General features: G+C 38.9%; 1 protein-coding gene across 2 annotated transcripts in view; it reads left to right on the forward strand.

Moving 5' to 3' along the window:
- Positions 1-362: 362 nt before the first annotated feature.
- ZBTB10 (zinc finger and BTB domain containing 10) overlaps positions 363-21,621 on the forward strand; it is a 35,765-nt gene continuing 14,506 nt past the window's right edge. Inside the window, exons 1-2 of one of the 2 annotated variants that reach the window (XM_030839199.3) lie at positions 363-473; positions 12,685-13,573. In XM_030839199.3, the coding sequence (XP_030695059.1) occupies positions 378-473; positions 12,685-13,573 (985 nt within the window). In that variant the 5' untranslated portion in view covers positions 363-377. Of the gene's footprint in view, positions 474-1,362; positions 2,378-12,684; positions 13,574-21,621 lie in introns of those variants that run through there. The other variant, XM_030839198.3, reaches the window with a different exon arrangement.

The following is a 21,621-nucleotide window of genomic DNA, read 5'->3' on the forward strand; positions in this document are numbered from 1 at the left end:
AAACCCTGCCTAATATTTATAACGTTATGACATACTGTAATACTCACAAGGTGGTTGTAGAAGTATAAACACGACTGGAGTTATCTGATTGGCTGCTGGTGATGTAACACCCATGTCAATACTTCCCACTGAACGCACGTGTTCGACCTTTTATTTAAATTTCCATTTCATCACAGCAATAAGACACTCGGGGCGGTGCATTTTCTGTGAAATGATTATTGCCTTGGGCCTGAGGTGCTGCCTCGCACACACAATACATCAGACGAGGAGGTGTCCGTGGTTGCAACCTCCTCGCGTGAAAGGCACAGCCTGGTTCAGTCTTTGTGAAGGAACAAAATAAGTTCACTTCCTTGGGCACCGCCACCCACCCCCAGCAAATGACAAGGCTGGAGCGCAGCTCCCACCGCACAGTTATTTCCAAAGTCCCAGGTGAACTCGTGGCGAGAGAAGGAAAATGTGCTTCCCGGGCGCGGGTAGGTGCGTGCGGGCAGCGGGGAGACGGCCAGACCCTGACACTCGCCAGCTGTTAGTCCTCCGCGGAGCCCGGCCCCGGCCGCACACGCCCGCCCCCTCCCCGAGACCCCCAGCCCGCCGCCCGGCCTTTTGTCCCCCGCTCCTCGGCCGACTTCCTTCCCCGCGGCCGCACCCCCGCCCCCAGGCCGGAGGCGCGGCCCGGCCCCTTTCCCGGTCCCCTGGCGCCCCCACCCCACCCCACCCCAGCCCAGCCCCAAGCCCAGCCCCCCTCCCCCAGCTCGGCCCCCACCCTTTCCCCCTCCAGCGGTTACTGCTACCCCGGTGCATTGTGGGCGCACGGTCCGTTGTTCATTTGCCATTCGACCTCCGCCGGGGCCTGGTCGGACGGAAACGCTCCGCCGGCTTTATTGTCGGTTCGTTATGTGGCGGAGCCCGGCAGTTTAACGTGCTTCTTGCCCTCAGCGCCTCGGAAGCCGGCAGCGGGTTGGGACTCCTCGGCGCGCCGGAGGAAGGATATCTGTTTGGAGGGTCGGTTTGTGCGCGCGGCTTTAAAGAGGGGGCAGCGGAGGGTCTCCCCGCACTCCGCCTCTCAACTTCGAAGGCCCCACGCGCCCCGGCTCGCTGCTCACCTCTCCGCCGCCCGCCCCCTTCTCCGCGCGGGACGCTGCCCGGAGCGCAGCGGGGCGGGGGTGGAGGATTAGGAGGCGGCCGGAGGCGGCGGCCCGGCGGGAGGCGGCGGCGGCGGCGGCGGACGCGTGAGGCAGCCCCGGGGAGCGAGCGCGAGCCGGGCGGGAGGGCGAGGCCGAGCCCCGCGAGACCGGAACGCCCGGGGTGGGGGCGGGGGCGAAGCGGAGGGGGAGCGCGCGGGACGCGGCCCGAGGCCGGGCGGGAGCCGGGGCACCGGGCGGCGGCGGCGGCGGCGCGCGCCATGTCGTTCAGTGAAATGAACCGCAGGACGCTGGCGTTCCGAGGAGGCGGGTTGGTCACCGCCAGCGGCGGCGGCGGCGGCGGCTCCGCGAACAATAACGTTGGCGGGGAGGCCTCGGCTTGGCCCCAGCACCCCCAGCCAAGACAACCCCAGCCGCCAGCGCCGCAGCAGCTCAATGGGCGGGGGGCCGACGAGGAAGTGGAATTGGAGGGCCTGGAGCCCCAAGACCTGGAGGCCTCTGCCGGGGTGGCCGCCGCCGCCGAGGAAACCAAGGAGTTGCTGCTCCCCCAAGACGCGGGCGGCCCCACCTCGCTGGGCGGCGGTGGCGCAGGGGGCCCCCTGCTAGCGGAAAGGAACCGTCGGACTCTGGCCTTCCGAGGCGGCGGCGGCGGCGGGGGGCTCGGCAACAATGGCAGTAGCCGCGGCCGCCCCGAGACCTCGGCGTGGCCCCTGAGGCATTTCAATGGGCGAGGGCCCGCGGCCGTGGAGCTGGAGCTGGACGCGCTGGAGGGGAAGGAGTTGATGCCAGACGGCGCGTCCCTGAGCGACAGCACCGAGGACGAAGAGGAGGGGGCGAGCCTGGGCGACGGCAGCGGGGCGGAAGGCGGCAGCTGCAGCAGCAGCAGGCGGTCGGGCGGCGATGGCGGGGACGAAGCGGAGGGCAGCGGAGTGGGAGCTGGCGAAGGAGAGACTGTCCAGCACTTCCCGCTCGCGCGGCCCAAGTCCCTAATGCAGAAGCTCCAGTGCTCCTTTCAGACCTCCTGGCTCAAAGATTTTCCCTGGCTGCGCTATTCCAAGGATACTGGCCTTATGTCTTGCGGCTGGTGCCAGAAGACCCCCGAGGACGGGGTAAGCGGGGACCTGCCTCCTGTGGGGCACGACGAGCTTTCGCGAGGGACCCGCAACTACAAGAAAACCCTCCTTCTGAGGCACCACGTCTCTACCGAGCACAAACTCCACGAAGCCAACGCCCAGGTACGGTGTATTCTGCGTCTGCTTCGGGGGAAAGGTTTATCAGCTGATTACCCCGTTTTCCTGGGTGAAGACATCTTTCCTGTTGGGAGAGAGGTGTCGGGAGCTTACGCGTGGGGGGGTTAGAAAACCTGGGAACAAGTTTTCAAAAGTTACCGGGGGAGGGGGGAATAACAATTTTCTAATCGTAGCGCTGAATTTGTTTTAATTTTTTCATGACGCAGATTTCTTTGCCCATCAGATTGAATCAAAAGGAAAGTTTAATACGCGAGGTGGAAGGGTTTAACCCTGTAAGGTTAGCTTTGTGGGGTCAAAATGTTATTAGCTGTGGTTTTAGGAAAGCTGATTTATGTTGGTAGTCTTTCAGCTTGCCGGTGGAAGTCAAATCTGGTAACTCTTTGAAGAATGAATTAAACAATTTTCTTAATCTTTGACGCAACCCCTTTTAGGAGAACATCCAGCGGAGAAAAATATTTTTTATCATATCAGGATAATGTGAAATATGAGAGCAGTATGTAAATGTAGGGGAAGCTACGTGCATAACTCCTTTTTCGTGGATTATTTTACTAAGTTCATCTCCATTAAACTTGTTGAACTTCTCTTTCCAAAGGCATACTTTTGGTAAATTGTGGTAGTTTTTGTTTCCTTCTACCCAGATTTTTGTGCTGAGATTTTCTGTAATCCCCCCTTTTCAAAAAGTTTCTTATAAATGCAGTTTACTTTAAACTTAGAATATTTGAGATGTTTAATGTAAAGTTACTTATACCAAGTAGTTGATTTGGACTGGTAGAGCATGTATTTACCGGATTCCTTAAAATCATAAGTTCTTAGTTATAAAACAAGCTATACTTTAGCTGTTCTTAGCTCTTGTTTTAATATTTCTAGTCTAAAGATAATAGTCTTACCATTTTGATAATCCTTTTTCAAGCCAAACAGATGTTGATCAGTGCTTCGAAGACTTTTAGACAACCTGTGGTGGTGGATGGAATTTATTCTTTTGTATTGCTAGCCATTGATTTTAGAAAGTCACCTTTCGGATATTAGTCCCTTTGTGTTTTTATTGGAGTGATCTTGCTGTTCAGAACACTTATACTGGAGTTAGTTAGGCACTATCCAATAACCCTGTAGCCCAGAAGTTTCTCAGAAGTTGAGGCTTTAACGTTAAAGCATAGGGTTGTTTTTCTCAGGGGGCAATGGCAACAGTTTTTGCACAAGTTTTAGTTGCCTAAGCCCTAGAAGGAAGGTCACTTAAAGATATAAGGCCCAGAAAGGTTAAGTAAATTGTCCCAAGTCTTACAGTTCTTCGTGATAAATGAGACTGAAGTCTATAAGGAATGTTGCAATGGAAAAAAAAAGTTTTGGAGTAAATCTACGTTCAGATCTCAGCTTTCTGCAATTACTAGCTTTGTGAGCTCGGGCACTGGAGTGCCAAACTTGTCTTCTGTATGCCGAATACAGATGTCCCTTACTCTGCCAAGTAATTATTCTGTTCCCATTTTTCAGAAGAGGAGTCTAGAGGTTTTAAAGATTTATATATTCCTGAGGTTATTTAGTAGTATGATGGAGAGGTGGAAGGCTTGTGAAAATGAAAGTGTGCTTTTCTAAATGGTAAATTGGTTATTTAGAAACATTTAAAAAGACAATCAATGAATTTTCCTAATCCAGTGGACCAGTTACTCTTATCTTCTTCAGCGTAGTCTACGTGTAGGCAGATCTGAATGGGAGTACAAATTATAATTAGCTGCTTAGTGAACCTGAAATCAGAGGAAGGGGAATTAGTTGGATAACTTTATGATAGACTTAGTGTGGTGTATCCTTCTCCCCTAGGCATATGTCTGGATTAGGGAATTCATTCCTAGGTAAAACCTTTCCTAAACTTAATCCGTGAGTTACCCCTCCCTTACCCTTTGCCCCCTTAAACTCCCTTTTTACAGATATAATCTTTAGACCACCTTTTTTCTCTTAGGACATTATTTCATTAGACTGAGAGTAATAAAGTTTAGTAGTCATGTTTGTGTAACATGACTATTTATTGGTTCCCTTGTTTGGATTTTGGATGTTATTTGTTTTCATTCTAACTAACCTTAGTTTGAGGTGTTACCTTGTGATTGACCCCAGGTACCACCTATAGAATCCTTTTGTCTTGTTATTACATGAGTGTCAGGTTCAAGAACTGACTTATTTTTTCCTATGGGCAGAGTTAATCACTTTTTTTCCATTCCATGTAGCCTTTGATTACCTGTAGGAGGCAGTATAACACAATCTGTAAGAGCATTCTGGAGCTTAAAGAAGGGGGACCTGAGTCCTAATCCTCTTTCTTGGCAGGAAAATGAGTTAGTTAACTTCTAGTTTCCTCATGTATGCAAAGTATATATGCCAGCACGTAATCACTCAGTAAATGATAACTGTTATTGTCATCATTACTTATTTTCATTGTAGGTAACTATAACAACACTTTTTTGGGGGACTTGGTACCTCATGTCTCAGTGTTACCAGTTTTCTCAGTTTGGGAGCCACTTTATCTCATGGACTCACTCTTGATTCTAGAGAGCAAACCAGTTCTCTTCTTCATACTTTTAGAGACTCTGGCCATTCAGTTCTTTGAACATTGAGACTTTCTCATCATACATGCAGTTTTTCTTACCTTCGTAAGAAGTATCTTGCATTAGCCTTGTCCTGTCTTAAAAATGCTGAAATAAGAGTTTTGGAGTTCCTCCGGCAAGAATTAAGTTTGAGGCTAGGGTGTAGTTCACTCCCTTTATCCTCCCCTCCCTTTTTTTTTTTAAACCCAGAGGACTAGCAAGATAGTTTTATTATTATGAAAATAATACATGCTTATTTTCAAAAATTGGAAAAGTATAAAAGGATAAATAATAGATGAGTCTCCCTCTTACCTAGTTCCCCCTCACCTCCCAATAACAATTTCTTCTATCTACTTCCACAGTCTTTGCACATAGACGCATCTGTGTGTTTATCCTCTCTTATTTAAACGTAATCAGGAGCACATGGAGGCCTGTTTTTTTAAGAGTTTGGCCAAATCAGTATGTGAATAAGGGTTACTTTACTTTTTGTTTCTTATGCCTTCTGTAAGAGAAAAATTATTTTCCATTAATTCCATGGTGGTGGCCAAAAAACTGTGGCACATTCTTTTTTTTTGGCTGTACCTCATGCCTGTGGGATCCCTAACCAGGGATCGAACCTGTGCCCCCTACATTGGAAGTGTGGAGTCCTAACCATTGAACCGCCAGGGAATTCCCTGTGGCACATTCTTAAAACCTTTGATATTCTTCTGTTATTTGGATGTTGGTTGTTAAGGATTGCTCATGGGAGAGTCCATAAATATGCTTTCAGAATCTGTTCTGGAGCCTTCTATTTCAGAAATACCCTTGTATTTATAAGGATGTAAGGGACAACATGTAGTTTCTGTTTTGAGTAACAACTGCCTATATCTTAAGAGTCAGGTTCAGTGATTAGCTCATGTAGGATTTGACCATTCGGCCCAGAGGACTTAAAATTGCTTTAATAACAGTGATTACCACTGTATCTTGGTTCAGATCACTTTCTACCCAGTTGTGAAATTTTCGTAGCCTAAATCACACATTCTGTCAACTCTTTCCAGTTTAGTAAGCTTAAAACATGCACTCAAATGTGTTATTGTTATAAATTTAGTTAACCTTTCCAGAAAGTAAATATTTAATTCAGATCAGTGATCTGATTAAAATTATTAATTGGAATATGTTGGTGAGCAACAAAAGCAAAGGTGAGACAGATCTACCAGCCTTCTTTGCATTTGGCAAAAATAAGTTGTTTGTTTTAAAGACAAACAAAAGACTGGAAGAAAGACTGAAAAAACCTTTCACTAGGAAGGAGAAATAGGTATTACAGAGGACTGCGGAGCCTATGGCCCATTAAGTAATCAGTTTGTATAATACTTAAATAGGTTCGAACAGTCATTCATTGTGTTTGATTTGGTAAAAGCTGGTTCCTTTCCCTTGTGGTTTTTACTATATGTTACAGTGTATCTAGAATTGGCTTGTTTCTCCCTCTTAAACTTACGTACACATATTAGGTAGATACAAGGCACTGAAGATAAACCTATATAAATAAGACATTTTTCTGCCCTCAAGAAACTTGTACTCTAGTAAGGAGAGACAGACATAAAATGATAGCTACCATGTTAGAAGTATATTCAAGTTACAGTTAAGACACTAAGGAAAGTCATCAATTCTATTTGTGAAGGTTGGGAGAAGCTTGTAGAATTGGCTCCTGACTTAATTGTGTTAAGTGAATAAGTGTTGAAGACGGGAGGGCATTCCAGGCATTGCAGTTGGAAGCAGCTTGAGCATAGTGGAAATTGATGTCTTGATGTGTCTGAGAAGTTAGATGATTTGGTTGTTGAGCAGGATGAAAAATCAAGTTTGAATGGGTAGACAGACTCCAGGTTATGGATGATCTTTTTATGTTGAAATGATTGTATTGATATTTTATTCTGCTAACAATGGGCAAACTATTTAGCAGTTTTAAGCAGGGGAGAACCACGATGAAATATGTGTAAGTTGCTGTTTAGAAGCACCTGTGTAGTGTGTATGTGTGGGTTTTGAGGAGAGCTCGTAATAAAGCATATTTTTGGCATCTAAAATTGGTTGGAAGTTGTAATCACCTGAAGGCTAATACCCCAGGCCTATAGATTTAGAATTTCTAGGGATAGTACTTAAATTGCAAGGAAAGATGCCATCTCTCAAGGAGATCAGAGAAGTGATAGAAGATTGCAAAGGAGATCTTCCTTTCTTTCTCTACTGACTGTTACATAATTTGTCAGTACTACTAGCAGGCACCTATTTGGCATCATGTTCGCTGTGGCCTTGTTTGTCCTCATTACTAGAAATTGAATTTGGGTTTGTAAGTGGACACTGATGTTTGAAATCTTTCAGTATACTGTTCCAGTGGGTTGCTGCAGCAAAAGTAGTAAAGATTTTTGGTTTTAATGCTTTTAGCTTACACTTTGATGTTTGTGTTGGAAATTGTGTTTTCTACTAATCCATTTATCAAAAGAGGACTGTAATTCTGGGTATGGAGGTAAATACTAATTACTTGATTTTTTTAGCCAAATAGCATTTTTAAATTTATGGATTGACTACAGATGAGCTCACTGCAACTGAAGTTCCCTCTCCCCTTGTACCCCTCAGAAGGGTGGGGAGACTGGGTAGTGTGGTCTTGGATTCTCTACAGGTTGGTGGCATTATCTAGCTCCCCCAGCTAGAATGCTGTGAAGACCCTTTGATCTCCCTCCCCACCCCTACCTTGAAATCTAGTTAATCACTCAAGTACGGATTTTACTTTCCAAACTTTTTTCCAGGCTCTGCGTCTCTACCTCTTCCCCCATTATTATCTCTCTTACCTAATTAAGGTCCTTGTTTCTTGGCAAGTGCAGTGTGTTGCACTATTAACAATAGATTCCCCTGGTCACAGTATCTCTAGTCTTCATCCCCTGATAATTATCCTCCACTTTGCTGCCACAGTCATCTCTATCTGCGAATTCAGTCAGATCACTACTTCTAAAGCTCTGTAGGCACCTATAGCAGTGGTTAATCTTGTGCAGGATTCAAATCTCTTGATAATCTGATGCAACTTATAGACACTTAGCTCCAAAAACATTCATAAGAGCATATTTGCATTTCTTGGGCTTTTTTGGGATCACCTTGAAGGTCTTTCATAAATCTAGAATTGTGAGGATCTGTAGACCATCTTGGTTCTTTTTCTCATGCCATCTCATTTGCTTAGCGTGCTCGTCCTGCCATTCCACTCTTGCATCCTTTAAGGTTCAGCTCAGATCTTTCTTTCAAAAAGCATCTCCTCTCCCACCTCCAAAAAAACTGGATTAGATGCACTTCCTCTCTGCTCTCATAACATGCTTGTTATACTCTTCAGTACCTTAAGAATCTTGCTCAGTAGTGATAACTGCAGGTTGGGAACTAATTCATTTTGGGTCTGCAGTGTACAACCTGTCTAAAGTAGGCATTCACTTCATGCTTATTAAATAAGTGAGTAAAGTCAGGATTTTTCAAGATTTTAGCAGCTTTTTCTCTGAGTAAAATATTTACTATTTTTTGGCCTCTCTGGAAATAAATTTGAAGATAATAAGCTGTGAGGATTTTAACCAAATGTATACTTTTCTATATTTTCTTAATTTTGGAAAAGTTAATTAAGGTGTCTTCCAGATCTAAAATTATAATTTTACGTATGAGCATCTTCACAAATAACGGAAGACTTTTCATATTTATAGATCCTCTGGTATAGCAAATTATCTGATTTTTGAAGTCTGACTGTCCATTTCCTTAAAATCTCCTTGTTTATCTAGTTGAGACTAATGTCTGGGCTAAGTCGTGTTTTCCTTTTTGGGAAAGGGAATAGAAAATTTTCCAACTGGTCTTTAAAAAGACTAGTTTTGGAAATATTTAAACCTTTTTATCAGTATATTTTTACTTATCAGTGATATCTCATGTTTATCAATATACTGAGAATGGACATAGAATGTTAAAGAACTAGAGAGAGAGATGACTTCTTAGGAATCTATTATGATTTTTGTCTTTAGTACTAGGAATTTATTTGGTTCAGCAAATAATATTGGCAGTTTATTTTAGTGCATATTTTGCACTGTTTTACCCATATCCTCAAATAATACTCCCACTTGTTGAATACATATACTCTTGACTTGTAAACCCTTCATTGTGAAGAGCATGTTTAATAGGTGCTACAGAAACATGGCATAGTGCTCTGATCGATACTGAAGGAGAAACAGCTAGTGTTGCTTGTAAAAACAGGTAACTTTACTGTTCTTGCACAATAGTAATGAGAAAAAATAGTGGTTGAATAGCGTGTTTGGTTTTGTATAGTTTGTGTCAAAAATGGAATGGGCAAATATTTTGATGGATAGGCTTTTGTCTAAGTTATTTTTAAAAATTAGGACATTTGGTCTGATAATGGCAGAGAATTACAGAAATTAGGACTGGCCCAGAAAATTCAGAACAGTCACCATGGCCTAAAATAACTGCTATGACGTAGCCACCTCCTTTTTAAAGTGTTTTGAACTGCCTAGTGTATAAACTTTAGGCACCTCTTGACTTGTAAATGCTAATTCACTGCTTCACAGACTCTTCATGATGTGCTGCTAAATTTTGATCAGTGCTTAAAATTTTTGCTTCTTCCAAGTATTCATACTGTTACTACAATACCTGTTAGAACTTCGAACCGAATGAGCTTTGCTGGGCAGGTATGGCATGCATAGCAAAGCTTAGTTTTAGGCTTGCATCAAAGAAAGATGCAGTTTGGAAATTTGCTGTAGTGAATAGAGAGCATAAGCAAATTAGTAAAAAGTCTTTTAGTAAAAGTAAACAGTATGATGCTTCTGTAGAAAATTATACTACAGCAGTAACTATTTTAGATATTTTTAGTATTGGTTTAGTTCTTTGTATATTCATACAAGTCCTAAACATTTCCCATCCCCTTTGCTAAATAGTTTGAAACTTCACAACATACTGGTTTATGTACAAGATCTAAAAGTTAAAATGTGTTTTTTACCTCACTTCCTTTCCTCCAGCCCCTCAAAGCAAACATTTGGGACTTAATCATGAATAACTTGATTACTTTACTCCAACTGTGGCTGTTAGCAGGTTTTGCTTAGGATTGGGTGTTCCAGTAGGAGAGTATAGCCAATTTAGAATATTTTGGTCTGACAGAGCAAGAATGTGGGGGTGGGCTTAGAGTTATAAGTATGCAGTATAAGTGCAGTGTGAAAGTATGAAGTATAAGTATGCAGTATAAAAGTATGCAGTATAAGTGTGCAGTATAAAAGTATGCAGTATAAGTATACAGTGTAAGTATGCAGTATAAAAGTATGAAGTATAAGTATGCAGTATAAGTATGCAGTGTAAGTATGAGGTATAAGTATGCAGTATGAGTAAGCAGTATAAAACTGCAGTATAAATATGCAGTATAAAAGTATGCAGTATAAGTATACAGTGTAAGTATGCAGTATAAAAGTATGAAGTATAAGTATGCAGTATAAGTATGAAGTATGAGTATGCAGTATAAGTATGCAGTAAGTATAAGTATGAAGTATAAATATGCAGTATAAGTATGCAGTATAAGTATGAGTATGCAGTATAAGTATGCAGTAAGTATAAATATGCAGTATAAGTATGCAGTATAAGTATGAAGTATGCAGTATAAGTATGCAGTAAGTATAAGTATGAAGTATAAATATGCAGTATAAGTATGAGTATGCAGTATAAGTATGCAGGAAGTATAAGTATAAATATGCAGTATAAGTATGAAGTATGCAGTATAAATATGCAGTAAGTATAAGTATGCAGTATAAGTATGAAGTATGAGTATGCAGTATAAGTATGCAGTAAGTATAAGTATGAAGTATAAGTATGCAGTTGAGGCTCTGGGAAGTGATAGGGATGCTGCCAAGGGTCAGTTGGAAATGCAATGGAAATTCTCCACTTTCTGCGCTTCATTCTGTCGTGATCTTGTACTCCAGATTTGCAGTTATCTGTAATGTTTCACTATTGTGAAATACTGAAGTGTCCCGGAATTCTAGTGTTTTGGTTCTTTCAGTTGACTTCTCATACCTGGAAGCAGCACGAAAATTCTTAGATAGATTATGTGATCTGGTTTAGTTTCAGAGAATTGGGATTGTTATATGCATGACCCCATGTGTTCAGGACTCAGAATGAAACCTGTTATTTTTGTAATTTAGCCCTACCCATTGTGGGGTTAAATGGAGATGTGGGATTGCTTCAGGAATCTCACCACCATTTAAAATATTCAATGAGAAATATTTTGCAGTCCTAACAGCTTTGTTTCCTACACCCTTTTTCCCCCTAATTCCTCCTTCTCTTCCTCTCCAAGCTTATCAGTCCTCCCAGCATGTATCTTTTCCATGTTTTTCCCAGGCTCATATATTCATGGATCTGTATATATGTATCTCATTACTTTATAGTAATGACTTGTATTTAATATTTTGTGCCAAAGAAAGTAATGAATCTTTAACACTTAAATAAGGTCAGCATTGTCAGTTATCTTTTCTACTAGAAATGTCTAAGCACGTTTTTTTGCTGGAAAACAGTTGTTACTTCAGTTATCTACGAAGTTATTGAGCAAGGTGCTGAGAGAATAGACACCTAGTCACTCTGTGAGTAAAGTCCTGAAGTTCTTAATTAGAAACATTTGTAGTACTTACTGCTTTCTAGTTTAAGAAGGCATGGTGACTTGCCCAAGGACACACGCTTAATAACTAGCATAGGCAGCATTCCAAATCTAGATCACACTCCTTTATTTTTTCTGTTGATATCACATGTTATTTTATAGGAAATTACCATAGCTTTAGTGATGCTAAAATGAACTGTAATGAGTACTTATAAGATTGCTAAGAGGGAAGATTATAAACATTAAGAATTTTGAGTTCAGGAATTTTACCTGATGGATAGTATTTATGATCCTAAAGAGATAAGTCATTTTGAAAATTGATTGGGAAATTATATACTTGGTTATTCCTGTAGTTTGAAGCACATTTTTTATTAGGGTCCTAACTTTATCATTAGTTAGATTTAATTAACTTTGTTGACCTAAACTATTTGACTCAATGTTTGCCAAGAGTTTTACATATTTATTATTTTATTTATTTTTATTTTTGGCTGCATTGGGTCTTCGTTTCTGTGTGTGGGCTTTCTCTAGTTGCGTCGAGCAGGGGCTTCTCTTCTTTGTGGTGCGCTGGCTTCTCGTGGTGGGAGCACAGGCTTTAGGTGTGCTGGCTTCAGTAGTTGCGGCATGTGGGCTTCAGTAGTTGTGTCTCATGAGTTCAGTAGTTGTGCATATGCTTTGTTGCTCTGTGGCATGTGGGATCTTCCCGGACCAGGGCTCAAACCTGCACTGGCAGTCGGATTCTTAACCACTGAGCCACCAGGGGAGTCCCTTAAATAATTCTTAATCCATGTCTTCAGCTATATTTGAAAAGATAACATGATATGTGATACATATTCTTTAAATGAAATTCTGCTGATCCTCAGGATGTTTCTTTTTTTTTTTTTATGATAAAAGTGGCTTGCAGCAAGCTAAGCTGTTCACTCCTTTCCTCTCAATATTTGGGATTGTCAACACTTCAGTCTCAATATGTAATGATTACTAACAAATTAGTGTATTTCATAGTGCTTTTTAAAAAGTTACTGATAATGATTTGTTGTCTTTGGTCTGATGGCTTTAAAAAGTAAATAGAATTTAATATTAATGTTTTCCATCTATTACAGGAGTCAGAAATACCATCAGAGGAGGGGTACTGTGACTTTAATAGTAGGCCAAATGAGAACTCTTATTGCTATCAACTTCTTCGACAACTAAATGAACAGAGGAAGAAGGGTATTCTTTGTGATGTCAGCATTGTGGTGAGCGGAAAAATCTTTAAAGCTCATAAGAACATCCTGGTTGCAGGCAGCCGTTTCTTTAAGACTTTATATTGCTTTTCAAACAAAGAAAGCCCTAACCAAAACAATACTACCCATTTAGATATTGCTGCAGTTCAAGGTTTTTCAGTCATCTTGGACTTCTTGTATTCTGGTAACCTGGTGCTCACAAGCCAAAATGCCATTGAAGTAATGACAGTGGCCAGCTATCTTCAAATGAGTGAAGTTGTTCAAACTTGCCGAAATTTCATTAAAGATGCCTTAAATATAAGCATTAAATCAGAAGCTCCAGAGTCTGTAGTTGTGGACTATAATAATAGAAAACCAGTTAACAGAGATGGCCTGTCTTCATCACGGGATCAAAAAATTGCCAGTTTTTGGGCAACACGGAATCTTACCAATTTGGCAAGTAATGTAAAAATTGAAAATGATGGTTGTAACGTCGACGAGGGCCAAATAGAAAACTACCAAATGAATGACAGTAGTTGGGTCCAGGATGGTTCACCTGAATTGACAGAAAATGAGTCTCAAGGTCAAACAAAAGTGTTTATTTGGAATAATATGGGCTCCCAGGGAATTCAAGAGACTGGCAAAACAAGGAGGAAAACCCAAGCTACGAAGAGATTTATTTATAATATACCACCTAATAATGAAACAAATTTAGAAGATTGCTCAGTGATGCAGCCACCTGTTGCCTATCCAGAAGAAGATTTGTCATTCATCAAGGAAGAACCAGGTAAATATTATATATACAGAGGTATTTCAGTTTTCATTCTTATTCTGGTTGGATATAATCTTGTGTGTATTCTTAAAGTATTTTTTTCATTATAAAAAGAATACATATAAGTAATACTAAAATTTGAGTCCTTATAATAAAAGGGTGAAAATCACTCAAACAAGCACATATTATATCTTACATAATCTTATACTAAATGTAAGATTTGGCGTGTCTTAGTTTTTTCTCTAAGCATGTAGATGTGAGTTTCTCAAAGGTTGTGTTAAATATAGGAATTTGCCCATATTTTATGGAATGTGGACACCATGTATAGTTCTTTGACTTTCCTGATCTTTAGCCTCTGATCACTTTTTGTACCCAGTACTGGAAAAGGTAAAATCTTCTGGTTGTAATGTGTGATCCGTTTGTCATTTCAGGACATTTTTGAGATCTAGTTAACATTCTTTACTCTCAATTTTCTTCGTAAACATATAATTGTTTTATAGAAGTTTGCAAATGTTAATGGGATTATTCTACTTTGTTTAGAGTTACTGTTCTGTGCTCCGCATAAATCTTTCAGAAGCTGGAATATTTTAAGTTTGTCCCACTATTACCTCATTTTCATTCTCATTTACATTAGTTAAGTAAGAGAGAGGCCTCTGAGACCTTTCTCTTCAATATATTCCCAAAGGAATATATATAAGAACCTCAACATATCACATTTGTAGTGTAGGTTTTTAAAAAAATGGAGTGAGTGGGGGACCATTGTTGAAGAGTGAAAATAGATTTGAAACTTTTCTTTACATTTAATTTGATTGTCTGTGTTTAACTTATTTGAAGAAGTAGCCCAGTGGGTTTGAGATTTTCCTATGTGGACCCCAGACTTTTCTACCACTGTCGTATTTAGTGCTTGTGTTGCTTCAGAGCTCTATAACTGTTCAGTGTCTGAGTTACATGATGGTGATCATCTGGGGATGGAGTACTTTCTGTTAAAGAGAATCATTGTTGTTAGTTCCCAAAGGGCAAAATGCCATAATCCTGTGAAATGGTTCCTCTGGCTGTTTAGGTTTGGGTTTAATTTTCATTGGTAGAAATTTTTAATCATGTGAAAATCAGTATGCATGTGTAATGAATACTATTTGCTGATCTTTCCCCTCCTACTTATCAAGTCTTTAGCAATAAAACCCGAGGTAGTTTCTTTAAAGTATTAATGGTAAGTAGACTTTCTTAGCAGCACTTTATGTTTTGTCTTAATTTTTAATGTAGAAGACCTTGAAGCAGTTCTCAGAATTAGAGCTACGTTGTCTTTTTCTGCATGAATTAATCATTTAGTAGTATGGTGGGAAACCTGTAGTGTTTTTTTTTAATTTATATAGATAACACGCAATATAAGGAGTTAGCAGATTTTTTTGTATAGTAGTTGATTGACAAAACTAATTAGAGCTAACCCCATTCTTAAAATTAATGCCACACATAATTGGAGTGATTCAAAGAGAAGAAAAGCAGTAATTTGAACCACAGTGCATACTTTCAAAAATAACATTGCTAGTGATTATCTTAGCAAGCACCCCTAGCTGTATCAATGGACTAGGTCTATCATAAATTAATTTTTGGTTGTCTAGTATGCTTTTAACTTATCTCTAATATCTTATAAATGAAAATTCTGTTATGTCGTTGATATCACATTAGTATCTGATGAGCCTTGCTTAACTCACAAGTTTGGTTGTATCAGTGATGTGCTACATTCCAACTGTTAAAACTTTTCACAACTTTTTAGTGCCTCTGAATCCACCTTCATTCAGTGGCAGAAAATGGGTCCCGTAAGAGCTAGAACATAATATGATACAGAGCCAGAGGCTGGCAAATTTTTACTGTAAAGGGCCAAGCAGTAAATATTTTTGGGTTCGTTGGTCATAAAGTCAGTTACTTAAGTCTGTCATTGTAGCATGAAAGCATTCACAGACAGTATGTAAACAAATGAACATGGGTGTGTTCTAGTGTTGCCAACTTTTGGTATAGAGCAGTAGGTCTTAATCATGGCTGCATGTTGGCATTAATTGGGAACTTTACAGGCCACCATGATTCTTGGATCTCTCTGCTAGGGATATAGATTTAATTGGTCTGGGATGTGGCCTGGTTGTTGAAACTTTTATAAACTCTGCAGGTGATTCTGTTGTGAACCAAGGTTGAAATCTGCTGATGTAGAGGAAAGCCCAAATTGAATCAGGATTGGGAAGTGAGCTCTGCCACTTATATGTTACCATAATCAAATTAAGCTAAACTCGTGCCCTTGGTTTCCTCTTCTTTAGAATATGCTATTTATTTTATAGGGTTATTATGAAAAATGACAAATATAAAAACATAGCTCGCATGGTCATCTTAGTCCCCCTTACAGACTATTGAGATTATTTAAAATCAGTTTTCCAGTGCAGTGTACTTTCTACCAAATTCTAGATAGGTGGTCTTATTATAGCCTCAGTCTGACCTTTTGTTTTAATACTTAGAATACTTTTTGAAGCAGCCTGTTCCAGGGTTAAAATGAATGTCATTATTAGGAAGTTACTTTATATTGAGCTAAAATTTGCTTCTCTTTAACTCCTAATTCTGCCATTTTTAGTAGTATAATCTGAGCCTAACCTCTAATCTCTCTAATCAACCTGATAGCCCTTCAGATATTAACATTTGAAAAATTCCCCTGAAGTCCCCTTCTTCTAGGCTAAGTGCTGTACCTCCCACCTTGTGAATGCCAAACCCTTTTACACCCTTCTTAACAGCCATAGACAGTTTGTTTCACCCTGAAATTTTGATGCACAGAATTGACTAGAACTCTACAGGCAAATTCTGACCAGTAAAGAACACAGTGGGTCTGTATTTACCAAGGTTAAGGCCTTTCTCAAGGTCATTCAGTTAGTAAAAATAGAGGCAGGTTCCATGTTTAGGACTGTCTGGCATTAGAAGCTTGGCAGTTAATAAACTAGTGACCCAGTCTTAAAAAATGAGGCCCATTTTAAAACTTGTAACATTTTAATGAATTCCACATTAATGGTTATACTTTTTTTCATTTTCACTTATTGAAAAAATAGTGAAATTTTTCGGTGAAATAAATGCTTTTAAACGTACTTAAAATTCTATACCTAAACATGTGAAAAGTTGTGGTGAATTATCCATTTAGTCTATAAGCAGTGCTTGGCATATTTGGATTTGTGGGTCTCTTGTAGGAACTGTGACTTCCCAGATTCTTAAGCCTACTATTTGTAAATCACAGCTCTAAATACTGTTGTCTTCTTGTCATATAATGTTGAAGGTGGTGTTTGGATGCCTCATAAAGAAATATAATTGAGATACTGAGATAGGAAGGTTTATCAGGGATTGTATTCAGATGGTATTTTTTTTAATCTTAAAGAAGCTAGTATACCTATTATTTGACTCACTACTGGGATTCCCTTCAAATCATTTTTGATAATATGAAGATATTTGGAAGTGGAACTCCAGAAAAGTTAGAAACTTCTGTCTTTTTTACGGTCTTATTGGGGTTTATTGGATAATTAAAACTGTTAGGAAAAACAGTTCTGGGTAATAAAGTAGGAAAAAAAGGAGTCATTTAATGAGTTCCTTTGATAATGTAAAAATTTCAAAACCTCATCTTCCTGATTTACAGCCAGAAAACAAGTTTTAGCCAAATAAATAAAGTACATGTAAATCTTAAGATTAGAAATTAAATTGTAGGGGCAAAAATAACTAATGCCTACATTATTTTACACAGTGTGTTCATCTGTACTGTTAGAACAAGTCAGGTATGTTAATCCCATCTTTGATCTACTCTGGACTCATGGAACATTGGGTTTTCTGAATCTGTATTTTTGTATTATTTGTGCCAGTCACACTGGCAAGTTGCCCCATTGTAAATAACTGTACTCTGTACGTAATACATTTTATATCTGCATGCAATACATACCTCATTTTGAACAAAGATTTTGAATGACTGACAAGAAACAAATTATCAAAATACAAATAAAATATAGCAATAAAGAAGTGTGCTAGCCAAGGGTGTTAATATGGTTAGCCTAATTAAAATTGCTTTTTGTTGGTTCTAAGATGATAAGAAACCCTTCAAAGTGAGGAAACGTACCAGTTCTGTGGGATGACAAACTTTTCTGGTACTGAATTCTGAAAGGAATTTCTCCAGTGGGGTTTTGTATAGTTGACACTAAGTAGTATAATTGGCAATTTCCTCAAAAGCATTTTCTAGTAAATGCAACAGTAGATTATAGAATTAATTTTTATCTAATAAAAGCTGGTAAAATTTCATCTAGATAATTGAATTTTTCATGATGCCGTACAAATAGTCAGATGCAAGGTGGTTTTAGTTGATCAAAGGATATAATTTAGGGTTCTTTTAAACAATCTAAAAGTTCCTTTCTCTCATCTGTACTTTGGATAGGAAAACAGCTTTGTGGCATTTGTGAATTTTTATTAATTCCTACAAGTAGAGTTGAATTGAGGTTTAAGCTTTAACATCTTTAATTTGTGTAATTGTCTATTGGTTAAAAAGCATTTAATTCGAGTATTTAGAAAACAACTTTGAGAAAAGAATGCTCAAATTATATATCTTTAAGATATCCTAATGAGTCATACTTGAAGTAGTGAATTACCAGCACTTACGCCCTTCTATATTTGGGGTGATAATTGATACGTGGCATCACTTTCAGATGTTGCAGAATCTTGAAATGCTTTCTTAAATGATCTTTTTTTTTAAAATTTAAACATTTTTACAACTTTGAAAATTGGCCATCTGATTTGAGATTTTCCAATATTTTGGCCATGCCATATAAAGTTACTGTATGAACTACTTAAAATGTTTCCACTTAACTTGGCTTATCACACATAATATGTCTAATTAGAAGGAAAGAAAATTTCATAATTATGAAATCTTGGAGGCTATAAATCAAAGCTTTTAAAAATCATTTTGGCAACAAAACCTGATAATCAATTGGCAGCAAAACCGCCTATTTATATTTTTTACTTATTTCCTAAAATGTGAATATCCATATGTTTTGTTGCAGAAATACCGTTTTGATTACAGGTTGCTACCCTACATCCACTGGGGGTGTTGTAGTTATTACTTGCCTAAAATCTGAAAATTTATGCATTGTACATCTTAACCCAAGTGTTTTACATAACAGGTTTATGGACCTGGATTAGTTCTTTCTTCTTAAGGGATTCCAGATGTACTGCTCTACGTTACAGGCATCCTTTTGGTTGAGTATGTTACAAAGGATGAACTACAAGTGATTTAAGGTCATTTTTCTCTAGAAACTGTTACATTTGGGTATTAAATGGTAGTTTGAAGGCCTGAGGCTCATTTTAAAAAATGAATGTCCACCACTAGCTAATGGACTGCAAAATATACTAATATATAAGACTCCTCAATATTTAATCTTAAAAGGATGATAATAGGTAACTATATGGTAATAGGAGTATTCTGCCATCTGTTTTTTCCTTCTCCTTTACTTTCCTCTGCCTTGTGTTCCTTTCCCTTCCCTGTCTGCCGTATCTGATCCAAGAGATGGCTACACTAATGATCATTCTCTTCAAGTTATAAGCCTTAAAGAAATAGAATTTGTGTGGCCAGACTAAAGCTGTGTGTTGAAGAAGCCTTGTGTGGATCAGTTATAAAAGCATTTTTGTGACTTCTATCTGTTGATGGTATTAAGTTGTCTAAACCCACCCTGTAAGTGTCAACCCCTGAAAATTTTTGTAAGACTAAATTTTTTATTTCTGATATAATATTTTGGGGTGACCAAAATATTATATTATATTATATTCTGGGGTTTAATATTCTGAGGTGACCAGAAATTTTATCTTATAACCACATATTATTACTTTTCTGGGACTCCAAACTTTCCACATCATAAGAGGAAATTTGGTAATAAAATTTTTATTTAAATCCGCAAGAAACTGAGCAACAGGTCAGGTCATATTGCTGTCAAGATTGAGAATTTGTTCACAGTAGGATGGCTGTGGGGTAGAAACATACCAGTGCAGTGTGATAAATGTTAAAATCAGAAGTATGGCAGAGGGTGCAATGGGGGAGGTTCCTGACTGCTCATAAGAGTTGGAGAAAGCTTCATAGATTTGGATCTTGTATTATATAGGAGTTTGCCAGGAGAGGGTGCAAGGTGGCAAGAAATTGGAGTAAGTGGGTGAAAGAATAGAAAGGGCAGTGTCGTAGGGGTAGATGAGGTTGGGTCAAACGTTAGGGCCAGATTGTAATTCTCTGTTTGACATGGTAATAAATTGTGAATTTTATTTTACGGACTCTGAGGCAGTGAGAGGTTTTAAATTAGAGATCCGAGCTGTATATATTTGCCTTTAACACAAAGGCATTTGGAGGGTGTTGTTCATGAATTGGAATGGGGAGTGTCCCAGGGAGACCTGTTAAGGCCCAGTCATGGAAGAAATAACAGCCTTGTTTGAATAGAAGCGAAGAAGAAACAGTAGAGCCTAGTCTGTCATTTGAATCATCGAGTTTGGGGGTAAAGGGAAACTGCTATTTGTTGAGTCTCTAGGCTGCTATAGAACTGTCAAGGGTGCTTTGTATAATTCATTTGCAACTGAATTTACTCTCCACTGAAAGGGAAAAAAAACTCGAACACAGTGAATGAAGAGAAAAAAATCTATAACTGTTTATGAAAAAAAATCAGATTTAGTTTTCTGAAACTGTCTTCAGAGAAGAGAAATTTGTTGCTAGTATACATTTACATGAAAACAAAAGTTGAATAGACCTTACTGAGTTTTTGTAGGATGGAGTTGTAGTTATTTCTAGAACCTTGATTTCTGATGTCCTCTCTCATATTTCATTCTTTTAAAGAATATTTGTGTTTTAAGAAAATCTGGATTAGTCTGCACCTGCCTTATGTTTGGAATTTTGGGAACCAAAAGCAAACGGTCAGGGAGACCTCCTTCCCAACCTAGCTTTGTTTAGCACTTACAGGCAGGTGCTGTACTAAGCACCAGATGCTTTGGAAGTGATGCTAGCCCAGTGTGGTCCAAGAGAAACCTATAGCCACATGCACCAAGATTAAACTCATTTAAGGACATCATGATTTATGTTGCACTTTATAATTAATGCAATATTTTTATTTACTAATGTTATTTTTCATAGCAACTTTGTGAAGTGGATAAATATTGCTACTCTTTCCTTGTGAAGAAAATCAAGTTATGATTGTTATAAATTTGGGAGAAGGTAGAGACTGAGATTTACACCATTCTTTTTTCATCTCATTCTCTTTGCATTGCTTGGTAATCAGGTTTTTAAAAAACCCATGAATAAGATGTCATTTTTTTAAAGAATGCAATTCATGGTTAATCAGAGAAGTATAAAAAAGTGCATTCTAAGGAGGAAGTTGCTTTGAAGATAGACAAAAATGTATTAGTTAAAGAACAATGACAGCTAATAACTAGGTACACTTAAAATTTTGGAGGTGCTTTTATTAAAGAGGTTAATAAAGTGAAGGCTGGTTTGGCACAGAGCGTAGGTAGTTTTGTTTTTGCGCATTTAGCAGTAGATATCAAGTATCACTAGGAAAGTAAGTTTAAGATGTTTATACTTCTGCACTCTCATTTCCAGCATTGCAGATTGTACTTTTTTTTTTTAATTGCCTGGTTAGTGCCAGGTTTGGTGCTCCTGTTGTCAGGAGGCAGTGTAATACAGTTAACAAACAGTGCAGCACTCTGCACTAGCTTTAGTTTCCTCTTAAAGGTTGAGGATAAGAATATTCGTAACTATATAAATATGTAGTGAAATTTAAATGAGATTGCATGTACAAAAGGACTTTATAAAACCTGTTTTTTTTTTCTCTTAGGGAAGATGTCAGCTATTATCTGTTCACTGAAGAAAATACGTTTGTAAAAATAGAAGAAATTGCACGTGGCTTAGCATTTAGCTCTGATTATTTGAATGGTATTACATAGTGTACATTTACTTCCTATTATCTTATAAAACTAATGTTTTAATAGCTCTTCAAAAAAGGTCTTTCGTTGTTTGCAAAGAGGTCTCAGCCCTTTTT

The sequence above is a fragment of the Globicephala melas genome, chromosome 17 (genome assembly GCF_963455315.2).
Source record: "Globicephala melas chromosome 17, mGloMel1.2, whole genome shotgun sequence".
NCBI classification, from domain to species: domain Eukaryota; kingdom Metazoa; phylum Chordata; class Mammalia; order Artiodactyla; family Delphinidae; genus Globicephala; species Globicephala melas.